The 15,172-nt window shown below is 45.6% G+C and overlaps 1 protein-coding gene and 1 long non-coding RNA gene across 9 annotated transcripts in view; one reads left to right on the top strand and one right to left on the bottom strand.

Moving 5' to 3' along the window:
- The window catches only part of LOC138111715 (uncharacterized), a 33,812-nt gene extending 31,479 nt beyond the window's left edge, over nt 1–2,333 (top strand). The window contains exon 3 of the long non-coding RNA XR_011151420.1: nt 1,332–2,333. This is a non-coding gene — a long non-coding RNA (uncharacterized lncRNA). The remainder of the gene's footprint in view (nt 1–1,331) is intronic.
- Nucleotides 2,334–2,423: 90 nt separating this feature from the next.
- ESRRB (estrogen related receptor beta) overlaps nt 2,424–15,172 on the bottom strand; it is a 136,696-nt gene continuing 123,947 nt past the window's right edge. For all 8 annotated transcript variants that reach the window (XM_069017941.1, XM_069017938.1, XM_069017939.1 and 5 more), the window contains 2 exons: nt 11,374–11,643; nt 2,424–5,176 (listed from right to left, as the gene is read on the bottom strand). In XM_069017941.1, coding sequence (XP_068874042.1) covers nt 4,932–5,176; nt 11,374–11,643 — 515 coding nt within the window. In that variant the 3' untranslated portion in view covers nt 2,424–4,931. The remainder of the gene's footprint in view (nt 5,177–11,373; nt 11,644–15,172) is intronic.

The raw sequence follows: 15,172 nt of genomic DNA, 5'->3' as shown, positions 1-15,172 counted from the left end.
ACCTTAGCAGTGTTGGCTGAGGTGTGTTGGAGATGGAGGTGCTTAAACAGGGTGGGATGGTGTCTGGTACCTCTGACAGATCAGAGGTAGAACAAAAACCTGGGGTCCTTGTTTCTCACATCTCTGCCCCAATTACCAGAGTGCATTTCCTTCTGCTTTCTCAAGCAGCTATGAGCTTTCCCTCTTACACCACCTGACCACCAGATCAATGCGAATGCTGTGACTTTAGCACTTGCATCCACTTCATAAGCACTGGGCAGCTGCTGTAATGCTTACAACACTCATGATGTCACTGCTGGGTTTAAGCCAGTGGTCTACTTTATGATTAGAGGTTTTGTTTTTCACTGGAACAACTTCAAGGCTTTTTCATCGCTAGCTCCTGTTTATTCCTTGCACCACTGAAGTGTAGAATGTGGAAAGAAAATGAGTGAGTGGGAGAAATAGACTGGTCTGTGGCAGAGACTGGCAGCACTGCCAGTCTTAAAAGTCCTCAGCAAAGCTCATCTCACAAAATCTCAGAAGCTTGCTGAGATTTTTTTTTATATGGGAAAGCATGAAATGAGCATTTCTAAATGAGAGGGCTGGGGGTTTCCTGCTCTTCCGCAGCAAATACAGACAGATCATGCCTTCCCCCACACCGGCCTTTTCTGTGGAGCCATGTGCATTCCAAGGGACAGAACAGAGCAGCTCCTAAACACAATAAACATTACTCTGTCTGCATTAGTTTTTACATTTCTTTGTTTTATTTCTTGTTTTGTTTGAAATGACCTGTACCACAGGAATACAATTTATTTAACAGGTTGTTATTTTTTTAGGAGCAGATAATAGTTAAGTAGATACTGTTTATTTCACTGACTGTCTATGACTCCCTGCATCATTCTCACAGCCTCTGTCTCTCTCTGGCCTCTCCACATAACCCAGCCACAAGAACAGCAGAGCAGCCTTTGGCCATACGATTGATTATAGCTTGTGGATACAAAGTGGAAGCTCTGTTTTCTTAGCTTCAATTGGTAATAAAAGCTCAACATTACATTCTAGGGTCTTTCTCAATTACTTGCCCCTCTAATAGCTGCTTACATGTTTCTGGTGAAGCATGTTTTATTTTATATATTTATAATAGTTTAAAAAAAAAAGATGACATAGTTTACAAAGAGAAAAATAATGCCCCCTTAGCATAAGCAATACTGCAAGGTTCTGATTGTTGTGGGGACATTTCTTGTAGCTTCACAGTTTTGCTGCAAGGTGTAATGCCCAAGTTTCCCCAGAAACCTAAATTCAGAGTGGTAATTTACCTTTTAATTGATCCCCATGAAATTTGTTTTGCATTACAGGTCAGACACTGCTGTTCCCAGAGAAGAATGTGCCCAAAACAGAAAAGCTGGTCACTTGGGAAGAACTGCCTTTTGTAGTAGCTGAGAGGTACATGGTTTTTGTTACCCACACATGCAAATCAGGGACTGGAGCTGCTTTTACCGTAGTTGCTGGTGTGGGTTTATTCACTGTCACTGATACACTTATCTCTACTGCTTCTCTTTTCTTTAAGTCATAGAGCCCATCTGTTTTCCAAGGCTCGAGCTCCATCATCTTTTGCCCCATGAAGAAGGACAGCTGTATGATGCTGACTCTGTGAATCCTATATTACAAATGAGCAGCATAAAGAGCACTGACCCAGAACCCATTTCCTAGTTCATGTCTCACCTTCCACATCCCCAGACTTTTTTGTAAGAGACTGTGAGCATTCAAAGACCTAAGCAGTAGCTGAAGCTTCTTTTCCTACTTCAAAATGCATTGGGAGAACTACACTATGTTATACTCCTCTGCAATCCCAGCTCACTGCGTAGCTGGAAATGTTCCTCAGCTGTGTCAGTGTAATAGCACTAGCTATGCACAGCAGATCAGAGTAACTGGGAAGAGATGATTGTGATTCTGGACTTGTTTGAAGGGCCCAAGAGACCTGACCTGCTTCCCAATTTATGATGGTACAAGCCTTTTAAGGGTTAAATCTAGACAGGTGTTTCTGTCCCAGTTCCTGGGGAAGAGTTTCCATTCCTTGCTAAGAGAGTTTATTATACCCTAAGTACTGTCTGGTTCACTTCCCATCCTATTTCAGAAGAAATGCAAACATTTCCCTGCATATTATCTTCAAGCAATGGAGAATACTCAGATGGGCTCCAAGGTTATGCAGCTTTAATAGAGAAAGAAGTTCCTGGAAAAAAATGTATTTGGTATCTTTATATTGCTCTGCCAAAGCAGGAGTTGCCTCTATCTAAGAAGCCAGCAGTTTCTGTGAGCTAGAAGCTAACTCGGCAGCTCTCCTTAATTATGTTTTGTAGACAGTTTCCTGTTACAGAGAGCAGGCCTGAGTCCAAATACAAGAAAGCTAGAAAAGCCTTTTGGGGTTGTTTTTGGGTGGTTTTTGTTTGTTTTGTTTTTTTTTTTTTTTGAAGGGGGGGAGTGTGAGGGTGTGTGTTTATGTGTGAGTAAGTGACTTTTCTGGCGGGGCCCAACAGACTAAGAATTGCTTCTTAGGATCTTTTCAACCCATTTTGGGACAGCTACCTTTGCACAGCAGGCCAGGACACAATGTACTGTGGCTGAGCTGTGTGGGACTTGGCAGCATTGCAGCAGTGGTCAAGTGAGTCAAACTTACAGGTGATAATGCAACCCAGCACATCTGTGAAAGCATTTATGCCATACCCAGGAAGAGTTGCCAGAGCACAGCACACGGCAAGATGGCTCTGTAGTGGTGGCATGCATTTCACATTGGTCCCTCAGTCACAGATAGGTACAGGGATAATGAGTGCAACCAAAAGCCTCTCATTTTCTTCCCAGCTGCCTCTGGGAGGGAGCTGGGGAGAGAAGCACAAATATCCTCTCAAAGCACAAGGCCACTGTGTAATTGCTACTGCTGTGAGCACAGAAGGAGTCCCAGTTCCCATGTGCCTTCTGCCCCTTAGGTCTCTGCTGGTTTACTAATATGCCTGAAGCAAGACAATTCCTTTATCAAGTGAGTACAAAATGAGTGACTGTGTAGCATAGGAAGAACTCAAAGGAGATGGAATGGAACTAATTAAAGTACAAGGTGTGGGCTGGCTATGAGAGCTGAGCGGTCACCATCAGTCAGCACCCCTGTGAGCCTGCCAGGGCAGGGTTCTGCAGTACTGACAGCCCTGCTGGGACACATTCTGCTCCAGCAGAAAACAAGCACCCAGTGTCTCTGATCACACATCTCAACCCTGCTTTGGAAGACTTCCTCCTGGGGACAAGTTACTCCTCTGCCACACCACCTTTCTCCTGGGGAAGCCAGGAAAGGATGGAAGCTTGAGGAGAACAGAGGCAATAGAGTTAGTGGTGTCTCAAATGTAGATGAGAGATTTTTTCTCACCTCTTCTGCCATGCTGCTGACCACAAAAAAAGACAATACACTCAGTTTTTGTCAGCTCAGGATGGCTTAAAACTAAGTGACCTAGAAAATAAAGTTTCAGGGAACACCAACAGTCAGTTTTGTCAGTCACCTACATTCCCTTCTGGCTACTGGGAATGCAGCAGCTATGGCTTAGGCAGCAGATCTACACCAGGGCTTGGAGACAGCAGGAACCTGGTTACATAAAAGGAATAAATAAACATTCCCCCTGTTCTTCTCCCGCCACCTCAAGGTCAGGTATTTGCTTTCTGATCAGCAAGAGAACCTCTTACCGGCCCCAGGTATAATCTATGCTAGCTCTTTTCCTGCTGTTGAGGATAATGGGATGAGGCAGGGGAAGACAGCAGTTGGAGTATCAGGGGTTTCATGCCATCCTCTAATTTATTTCCCTAGGCTGCCACAAAAAAGCAATCTCTCAGGCTCTAGAGCTGCCTCCTCTGAAAAGCAGTGCCCTTGATTCCTAACTAGAATTTGGCAATAAGCCTAAAGTCTCTGTGGAGCCAAAGAGCTCTAATGAAGTCTAGGAAAGATCTGGTTTGGGGTGTATTTATACTTGGGCAGTAACCATGCAGACAAAGCCTTGTGTTCTCTGCCACAAGGAACAGGTGGGGAATGGCACTCAGCTGAGCTGAAGAGGCAGGTGTGATACACTATGGGGTGAAAAGTGTGGAAGAATTGTAGTTAGCACCACATAGGAGAGGATACAGAGATTATCAAGTCAACCCAGCACTGAAGCATAATATCAGACTCCTTTCTCTTGCCATTTGGGAAAGACTTGCATTTTCTCAGGGACATACATCCTACCTCTTCAAGGGCCTGCGGGGATTGTACATGGGAGGGACTAGCCAGGCGTAATGACACACTGTACAAGGTCGCAGAATATCTTACACAGTTAGGAGCATCTTTCCCAGTAAGAAGTGGGGCCTGTATGTACAAGTGTTAGAGGAGTCTGGGGGGCAGCCTTTTTGTTCAGGAGAGGTCCAGCAGCATTGTTCTCCAAAGGAGCATCTACTCTATAGTAAGAGGCAGAAGAAAGGTGACAAAAAGAAGGACCATGGCTGCTTCCCTTTCTAACTGACCCCTCATAACACCAGCAGATAAAGTTTATATTGACTCTATTCTTTCTCTCTTCCTGCTTCTGTCCCCACTCCCCCTCCAGAACTGGCAGAGGGAGCTGGGGAGCAGACAGCCTGGACAGCGCTGAGAGCATCACTGATCAGAGGGGCTGAGCCCTCATGGTGCCTCAACAAGTGCAAGAGCATAATCTGGTATTTCCCACAGAGAAAACAATGAAAAAAAGAGAAACAGGTGACTGATTAAAAGTTTCCCCCCTCCTGTACACAAGATTCTGCAGTCACGCCGACAGATAGACATTAAATAATTCTTCCATAATAAATGATTGGAGATAAAAGCCGGCGGTGGCTGCTGCTGCTGTTTGGATTGCTCCGTTGTCTGCATCTTTGTCACTAGTTTGTTCCCCGGCCACTGTCGGCTGGTGCTGGGGCTGTCAGACCTTTGCCTCTAGCATTTCTAGGAAGAGTTTATGCATGGGAACCTTGCCCTGCAGTTTGATGCTGTAGAAGTGCTGCACAGCTTTGGCAGCCGTCTGCCGCAGGAGGGGCAAGGTCAGGAGCAGCTTGCCTGCTCGCCGGGGCTCCTCATTGCGCTGACTCAGCTCGTAGTCCTGCAGGGCTTCGTGGAGAAGGTCCTGGAGTTTCTGCACTGCATCCATGTCCTCTATGTGCATGGAGTCTGGGGTGAGGGAGAAAAGACAGCAAACAGACAAGTCAGACATAAGAAAGGAAATCATTTTGGTCCTGAAGCTAAAGATGTTTTCTTTCCTTCTTGTCTGTTGTTGTGGGGATTTTTTTGGGTTTTTTGTCTGGCCACCCCCTTCCTCCACCCCAGCAGGGGGTGAGGGGTGTTGTTAGTGCTGGTTTGGTTTGTTTCTTAAGGGGGAAAAACCAGCTTGCTGGCCGGTGTGGTGCTGCTGCAATGAAGTTTGGCAGCAGCCCAGTGTGTTGGCCCTAGCAGTGCAGGGACAGTAAGGTTGCCAGGGGTAGGTGGGTGACACACGTGCCCTGTGTGCTGCCCATTTTTCCAGCCACCCACCCAATGCAATGCAGGAGTCAGGCAGGGGCCTTTGTGATTTGCACTTTCACTTGCCCTCCATGCTCCTTATTGGGAGAGTCACCCTGCAAGGGGCAGCAGCTGCTGTGCTGCCGCTTGGGAGCAATCTCATTAAGAATAATTAACACTGCTATAGCGCTTCATCTGTCTAAACTGCCTAATTGCCGTGCAGCTGCTCAGGGTGTCAGCAAGACAGAAAAGCCCCAGTAGGTCACAACCAGTGTGCCCAGGGGTGTTGCCAGACCCACCTTTGTGCATATGCCCCTGTTTTCAGAGACTACCAGCACCTGCTCAAGGAGCTTCCTGATGAAATAAAGGAAACCCACACCTCCTGCAAGACCTCTTCCCTTAAGCTGCTAGTTAGATTCTACGAGCCGTTGGAGGGGCTAGTAGGGTTTGCAAGGCTCCTTGGTGTGTCTGCGAAGCAAAGGTAGCTAGCTGGTAAAGACCCAGTCCAGGGCTGAGGTAGGGAACCGTGTTGAACACATACTGCTAAACTTGTGGGTAAGTCATGGTGTCAGAGGGCGGCACCAAACAGCAGAGAGGCACAGTGTCACCAAAGGTTTTCTCCTGTTTCATCTTGCTGATACTTGCTTCTTTCTTACAACCATGACAGAGCTGGAGACACTGTTGCCTTGTCTTCATTGTTCAGAGACTTTTAATCAATACTGAAGCTATTGATAAAGATTCCTGCCACAAGGCAACAAATCCAGAAGCAACGGCAAAGAGACAGTATGGCGAGCACACATGCAGACGTGTAGTTGCACCGCCTGCCATCACAGCCTGGGCTTTGCAGGGTGTCAGTGCTCTGGCTCAGCCTACACAAAAACACAAATGTGAGGACATGGGTTCCCCAGAGTGACAGCAGTGAAGGGAAGGAAAGCTGACTGAAGTGCCAAAATCTCTCTAGAAACATGTGTCATCTTTATGGAGAGCACAACACAAATTAGAGACTGTGAATTGTGCAAGATACATTTATGGTAAAAATGCTATTTATGATGCATGATTTATAAAGTATTACAACAGTTAGGAAAATATTATGTCTAGCAAGAAAGCTGTTTAAGAAGCTGTTTAGAAGGAATGCACTAATTAAGAAGATATTAAAGGGAAGTATTCCCAAGAAGCCTACTGAAGAATGATTCTTGATGCATTTACACTTTTTATCCAAGAGACCAGGCAAAGAAGCGCAGGAGAGGGCTGCTGGGTCATCACAATGGCCTGAGCTAGACACAGAGGTTGATTCTGAAAAGTAGGGAGGAAGAAGCATGTTGCCAAGTCAGTCTGGCAACTTCTCCCAGCCAGGTAGCACCTCTGAAAAATTTCCATACACAATCCAAGAGAAGTGAGTGGGATCTGTTTCCTGCCAAGTTGTAGAGGTCATTTTGAAGACTGGAAGTATCAAAAGCTGGAAGGTCTTCTATCCTTTCTGTTTAATGTCCTTCTGAATAGGGGCACAAGGGGGAAAAGTAATCACATGTCAGAGTTTGCAGATCCCAGTGGGTGCTAGAATTACCATGCAATGAGCCACACTTCAGGGCAAAGCGGGTGCTCTGCTTTTGGGTACTGTTGCTGCTGTATACTAGACAGAATCCCAAAACTGCCCTTCTGCCACCTGGCTTCTGTAAGGTGACAAGACTTAACAGCACTGAATAACTAAGTGTATACAGTGAGAGAAACCGGGGAAATAAAGATCAAAGTCTGCCCCCCCCACCCTCTGCTGAAAGAAGCTCAAAATTGGCAGCTGACTGCAAAAAATAAAACTACATTGCAGGATTAATTTCCTTGCAATCCATCAGTGAACTGGTGTCGATGGCATTGATAAACTGTTAATTACGAAATCAATAGCTATGAATTTTTACAGCTATCAGAGCACTGAGGTGGGGGCAGGCTGCCTGACCGTGTCCCTGAGGGTCAGCTGGCCCTAGAAGCTGGGCTTCATACCAGGAGCCCTTCTCCAGCACTGCTGGCATGGGGTACAGGGCAGGTGTGAGAATGGATGAGGCCCACTGCTTCCTCACCTAACTCTCTTCTTGGAGCTTCTGACAGGAACAGGAACCTCAGGACCCATTAGTACAGAATTTGCTGTGCATCCCTTTGCCAGATCCAGACCTTGCTCACTCCATCTTAGCATTAAAATGCATTGCAGAAAAAAAAAGAGAAATAAATTTTGGCCAGTCTGGGATGTCCTAAAATGAATGTGTGCTGTATGCTAACCTGGAGGGCTCCTCAATACATAGGCTGATCAATTCTTATTCCTAAGAAAAGAGGACCTAGGAATGCTTAAAAATGGACTGCTGACTCTGAAGCATAACAAATTAGGTCTACAGCACCTCTACTCTGTCAAAAAATGGGTGATCATATTGTTTGGGACTTGCCTGCTGCTCTGGGAATTAAGAATTCATCCCTCAGCTCTCTAAAATGCACTTACTAAAGACAGAGATCCCTTCAATTATCTTTGCCAATCCCAGCGGGTATGTTGTTGGTGTGTCACACCAAGGACTCAAGAGATCAGCCTACTATCAGTTTCTTCTCTAGTAAAGAGTGAGTGAGCTCCCACTTCTATTTTCATTTGTTTGAATTCCTAGAACCAAAGGGTCAGTATATACAGGGCTGCATAAGTCCCTAGAACTTGGGTTGCATGAGCAATTACACCCAGAATTTATCTATATGGGAGAAAAGGCAGAAGGCAGGTTTAGGCAGCACAGGTGCTAATCTTGGTGTTCATCTTTAAGCCCTATCTCTGATCCAAGGGAGCCGAAGCCTAGCCCAAACTGCTTTCCTCCCATTTGAGGTATCAGCTGTTTGCATGCAAGTGCACACATGCAGGCTCTGTAAGTTTATCCCTGTCAAAAACACACTAAGAAAAATAACTGTCATTAAAAGAATGTGAAGGTTCAATGTTAAGTTACAATAGAAAAATACTCTTGCCCTATTCCAGCTTCCTTAGCTGTGTGTCATGAGAAGCTTTAATTACATGAAAAACAAAATCCCATGCTTTACTTTGATATGTTTCAATACAAATAACAAAGCAGGACTTTTGTGGATTATGCTCCTACGTAGCTACACTTCTAGCTGCACTAGGAGAAACCAGTGAAGTCAGAGTGATTTTTTCCATCCAGCTGAGAACGTACTTTGGCCTGTGCCTCCTGACCCTTACCTTGGTTTCTTTACTCCACAGCACTGGAAATGGAACCCCAAAGCATCTGAGGAGTGTTGGTTGTTCTGCTCTGTCTTTGTTCAGTGTTACTCCACTCCTGTGGAGATTGTCTCATAAGGTTTACTCTGGGCTCAGTCCTGAAAGCACAGTGAGCAACAACAGCAGAGAGTGCTTTTGTTGCACTGTGAAAAACTTGACAGCAGTGTCCACAGCATGGGCCAAGTAAACGTCCCAGTGTGGCACTTCTCCTGCCACAACTGCTACCTTAGCACTTCAGCCTCTCTGAGGAGCCCTTCTCCCTTTTTAATCCTGTGACCCTCTTGGTAGACAGGTTCTTTAACAAGTTGATTACATGACCAATAGCCACCATTGCACAGACGAGAGAGGCTAGCCTTGGCCATCTGCCCATCCCGGTTCAGTGGCAAAGTGCAGGCAGCAATTAAAACTAAAAAAGCAATGTATGAGAAATTGAAAAAGGGAACAAAGTTATGAAGTGCAGAAAAATGATAAGGGAAATGAAGGACATAGGAGGAAAAGCCATGTCTAGAAGGGCTAAGGACAGTAAAGAAGTTTTATAAATATTTAAGGAATAGAAGAAAAATGATCATTTGTAGGGGGGCTCTTTTCACCTGGAGATGATTAACCTATTAATAGCAGTGCAGAGTAGATAGAAGTCCTGAGTATTTCTGTCTTATTTGGAAAAGAGAAGCCTTATATACCTGTGTTGTATGAAGATGATGAAGACTTCATAATCTGTTGTTTATGCAAGAAGATATTAGAACTTTTAGGACAAACTTCACAGAAATCAGCAGAGCTGGATAACTTGGCTTTAAGAGTTCTAAAATTGCTGGCTGAGGGCCATCTAGGGCAGATTAATGATTAATAAGTCTTGGTATTTTTAAGAAATTCAAGATGACTGGAAAAGTTCTAATGATGCACATATTTTCCTAGGTCTTACCTGATAATTTCTATGCTAGCCTGTTGTGAACTAGGGCAAAAAAAAAGGAAAAAATGAAGGTGACATTCAATTAAGATTAATAAGATGGCATTTATAAGACATGTAAATGTGGCACTTAGGGACATGGTTTTGTGTTGGACTTGGCAGTGCTGGGTTAACAGTTGGAAGTGGTGATCTTAAAGGTTTCTTCCATCATAAATGATTCTGTGATTTTACTGCCAGTCAACATGATACTTGGGAAGAGATGTCTTGTCAAACAAACTTGATTTAATTCTCTGATGAGATTACAAGTTTGGTTGATAAAGTTAACTGCACAGATATAATAGACTTAGGTTTTTATAAGGCACTTGGCTTAGGACCACAGGACATTCTCATTAAAAAATTAGCACTATGCAATATCAATAAAGAACACTTTCAGTTGATTAGTAACTGGCTAGATGACAGATCTCACAGTACAGAGATCTCTACCACAGTAGCTATCAGTGGTGAATCATCCCTGAAGAAGGAGTTTTCTCATGGAAATCCACAGGGATCAGTAAAAAACCAGCTGCTACTCAACATTTTTATCAATGAGCTGTAAGGAAGTTTTTTTTTTCTTTTAAATTGCTACTGCTAAGGAGTGGATGGATGGCAAACAGGAACAGAATGGTGTAAAATGGTGATGACAGGGCAACCTCACAGAATCCTGGACCACGTCCTTACATTTGAAGTAATATATCCATAGCCAAGGAATGCAACTATGGAACAGGAAGTTCATCATGTCAAGCTGTCAGGTATAAAAAGACCTGGAGTCACAGAACCCAGTTCAACAAAGACCATTCTTTGGAGGCTGATCTCAGGCAAACAGACATTAAAGATACAGTGCCTTTTTTTTTTTTAACTAAGAGAATGATTAATTATTAGAGTCAGCTACCAAGCAAGATGTAGATTCCCTCTCTTTTAAACCTTACAGCTTCACACTGGGTGTTTTTCTGTAAACTGGCTTTAGCCAAACACAGATACTGGTTTCAGGGTTGGACTGCAAGGGTGAATTCTGTGACCTGCATGATGCAAATTTGGCAAAGAGATCTGATGTGAGACAATGAGCCTCAGGGGATGTAGAGGGAGCCCTTGTCACATAGCAGCTTTAGCAGTTTCTCTTCCAGATGGGACTCCTGAGCAAAGCTGGCTGGCTGGCTTTGATACAATGCAGCCTGCTGGATTGAGGCCTGCAATCTACATCCACACTGTCTCCCAGTTAAAGGGGGATTCAGTGTCTCTGATCACTGAACATCTCCAGAAAAGGGCTAGGCAGCCCCAACCCCACAGCTTTTTGAAACCGGGACCAGGGTTTCCCCGTTTGCTGTATCTGACCAACAGTACTGAGGTGGATGCAAGTGTGGCTCACATTCCTTTTCTGAACTCATGACACTGGAGTTGGCTTGCTAGTGGAAAAGGCCTCCACAGACCCTTTTACTGCCTGAAAGCAGCAACCAGTCCATCCCTGTCTGTTCCACTCTCTACTACAGGGTCAGAGCACAGCTGGGGCTCTAGCAGCAGTGAGCCTCATTTCTCTCCCTGCTTTCCAGCTTAGAGTGGAGCTTTGTGAATGTTGCATGACATAGGCAGAGATTCTTAGGCAGTAGGCTCTAGTCTCCTCCCAGGTCAAATAACAGCATGAGCCTTGACTCCCTGGTTGCAAGACTGGCTGGGCCAGGGCTGTACCTGAGTTGGCAAGGGCCAGAGCTTTGAGCGTGACAAACTCCTCCTTTTCCACCTTGAGCTTCTTATAGCGGCGCACCAGTTGTAGGATGGCCAGATAGAGCTCCAGCAGCCCTGTCAGACGAGAGTGCTCTTCATCCATTATGTAGTCCTCAGCATAGACCAGCTTGTCCTCATATGGCAGGGAGCGGTACACAATGCCCAGGATGAGAATTTCCATCCAGGCACTCTGCAGAAGGCTCATCTGGTCTCCAAGGGAGAGGTTGGAGAACCCTAACGGGGCAAAAGACAAGCAGGGTCAAATGGGTGTGCAGCAAACCTCTAGGAGACTAGGGTTCATAGTTTCCCTGAGATTCAAACCATGAACTCTTCCCTACTGACCTGCTGCTTTAAAAAAACCCCAAACAACTCAGTAAGGTGACCCTGTCTCTGTAGCAATCAGCACACATAGACCTTACCCTCCTCTTTGCTCCTATGCCCACCCACAGCCTCAAACAGGAGTTCTGATGCTCTGATTGCATTTATGGCAGCCCATGGTGACAACCTCTTTTCAATGACCACTACTTCTTTCAAAGCAACTGCTTTGTACTACATTGTCTTCCCACTCTTCCTCTATAGGTCTATATTGCTGCCCAGTTAGTCTGTCCCAGCTGAAAAAAAGAGCAGAGAAGAGCTCCAGATGGCAGAAAAGAGGGCTTCTGATGGGATAGGAGGGAATGACACAGGCCTGAATTACAAGTATACTACAATCTCACATTTTGGCCAACACGAGAAAAAGTCCTGCTACAACAAAGCACCAAAATGTGTTCAAAAATGAATACATTTGTGAACAGAATCCTCTTGAATTCCTCATCACACTCTGATTTCCATACCAGCAGCCCTGCCTACAGCCCTACCCAGTGATAAAATTACCTTTATGGTGCCATACAAGTGCCTAAACCACAGCCAAACCTGGCAGCAATGAAAACAGCACCCACAGTGAACCAAATATTCTCGCCAAATACAGAAAAAGCAAAGATAGACCCTGACAGCCCCCAGAGTTCACTTGAGAAAATGGAGAGGCAATGTCCACCTCAAGGTGGGGGAAAAAAGTGCATGGGAAGGAAAATTGTCTGTTATGCCCTCCATACCTGGTACCCTTGAAGGCCAGACCATGAAAGATCCTGGGAAATGGGCACTCAATAAGTCATTACAAACAGGAATGTCAAGCATAGTGTGTTGGTCCTCTCTAGGCAGCTTTTACCCACCACAGACAGGCAGAAATTGTACTTTTTTGGCAGCCCCTTGCTTCTAAAGGTTCGTAGGACTGTGAGAGAATGAACACCCAGGCACCCCTCAGCTGGGAGGGTGATGCCCCACCAGCCTCCCCAGACAGTTTTCTCCCCAGATGTATATGAAGCCTTGGGGATCACCAAAAGACCTGTGAACTCATGAGCCCCTATGCAGAAGCCACCCAGCTCCTCTGGATGCATGCAAGGCTCAGCTGGACTTCTTTATCCCACACCCCACCCTGCTCACAGCTCTTTGCCCCACATCGGGGCTTACGTAGCCAGCCACCATGATGATCATTTGATTTCTCTTGTTATCAAGTTGGCAATTAACAAAAGAGCTGATGATTGCTATATTGACTGACTGTGGGATCTCTTTTTCTATCTGCACTATCTCAGCTAGGGAAGGGAAGGCAGAAGGGTGGGTTAGTGGTATTTATTTATCTCTATGCCATGTTTTGTGTTTGTGTTGCCAGGGGAAGCAAAGGGTGATAATGGCCTGGCAGCCCTTGGACATCCAATTTCCCTTATCAGGCCCCTGAATAGAAAAGAGGCCCCAGGCCACATTAATTAACAGATACCAATCAGCTGTCACGTGCTGTGTGTGCAAGGTCTGAGGGGAGCAGTGGGTGGGAGGGAAGAATCAATAAACCATTGGGGAGGAGTGCCAGAGGGAACAGCTAAAGAGGAGTCCAGGCTGTTGAGCTGCAAATCCAGCTCCATGACTGTGAGACTGATTCCTGTACAGCACAGCCTGTGCTCTACATAGCCCTGATGAATCCCACCTCTTGCTCAGGCTGGGAGGTGGGTGCCTTGTCCTTTACCTCACCCTTCTGCCCCTTATGCCCTGCCCTCGGAACTGTGCTGCTCTGGAATGCAGCCCTCCTGACTCAGTCCAAGTGCAGGCTGCTGCAGCTCCAATGCTTGGGGACCTGTCTCCCCACCTCCCTGCTGCACAGGGAACTGATGAGATTAGCCCTGAGATGGGAGTAAAGGTGCATAGCCACTGTTCCACTATTTAGAACCCGAGATCTCTCCTTTGGTCATCCCTCTCCTAGCTCTGGCCATGGAGATTAGTCCAGGATTTAGGCTGCTGCCTTAAGTCCATTTTCTGGATCAGTCACATGGCCTTTCTGCATCTTCATTCCCCATCCGGATTACAAAAGGCATTAGGCCATTGCCTCACTGCAGTCTGCCAACAAAATTGCTTAAAGATTGAGAACCAGGCATGTAGTAGAGCAAGAGGATCCAGGACAGGCATGGCTCATACTTTTCTGCTACAGAATAAAGCAGAAAAATTGATTTACCCCTAGCAGTAGCCTGTACACACAACATCTCTATTAATTGCCCTTTCCCAGAGGCTGCTGTGGCAGGTGAGAACAGGAGATACCATATTTTACCCTTTGCCAACAAGAACAGAAGAGCCAGCTGCAATTGCCCCACCCACCTGGGAAAGCCCCTGGCCAGAAGCACTCCCAGAGAGCCAACAACTCCAGCTCCAGCAGGCGAGTGGGAAGAGGGAATGCTATGGTGTCAAGCCTGGACTTGAAATGTCTGACAGATTTGGGACTCTTGTCCCCCAGTGTTCACCATGGGGAGTGCAAGGGCTGTCCCTGAATCACTGCAGTAAAGGGACGATCATATAACTCTCTCATGCTGTAAGAGTTGAGATCAGGAAAAGTAAATGTTAATTTCACCGGGCCAAAACCACAGGCTTTCTATTATAGGATTATAACACTGAGGAACCTCTAGTTGTGAAATTTTCTGTCATCTTATAGCTCCCAGGAATTGCTAGAATACCACTGTTTTGCATTCTTGAGCTGTTGATGGCCCAGCATCCAGAAAACACCTTTAATGATCCATTTCTTGCTGCTTTTCTCAAAAGGTGCCTAATGCACCATTGCCCCAAAAGAGAAGCCTCTGGCTCTAGCACAGAGCTGCATGCATGTTTTCCTCCTTCCCAGGTGCACCATGAGAAAAGCTGCTTTATTTGCAATAGCTGATGTGACATTCAGGTTGGGTTTTTTTAATTTTTTTTTATTCTTATTTCAGTGGTTTGGCAGTGGGAGCTCCCAGAGTTTAAAAAAAAAAAAAAAGTCACATAATTTGTGGCAAGTGGAGTTCATAATCTGTTAATTTATTATCATTTCTGTCATCCTGGAGGGCCATTAGCAGAGGTAATAAAAGGAGATGTAATTATAGGATCTGAGGCCACTCCAGACACAGCTGCTGTCACTCCACTTGCCATATTTCTTTCTGTGCTAGTACTAACGTCTTCCTGGTGAGAACAGCACAACAGCTACCCTGGGAGAGCCTTCATCGTCACCCCTCAAGAGAAGTCTTGTCACCCTGCATCAAAGCAAGAAGAAAAGGTGGATGTTGTTCCAAGACAATTTGCATGGGGGGAGGGTGAGTAGTGGGGAGGGGGCCTCATACAGAAGGGAGCAACTCCACATTGGCTAAGTGTGGCTTTTGAGTTCATGGCTAATAAGGCTACTGAGCTAATAACATTCGCTAAACACAATTAAATCATG

This window comes from Aphelocoma coerulescens, chromosome 5 (assembly GCF_041296385.1).
Source record: "Aphelocoma coerulescens isolate FSJ_1873_10779 chromosome 5, UR_Acoe_1.0, whole genome shotgun sequence".
In the NCBI taxonomy this organism is placed as follows: Eukaryota; Metazoa; Chordata; class Aves; order Passeriformes; family Corvidae; genus Aphelocoma; species Aphelocoma coerulescens.
The sequence above is the reverse complement of the archived record's forward strand: the minus strand, read 5'-3'. Positions and strand labels throughout refer to the sequence as shown.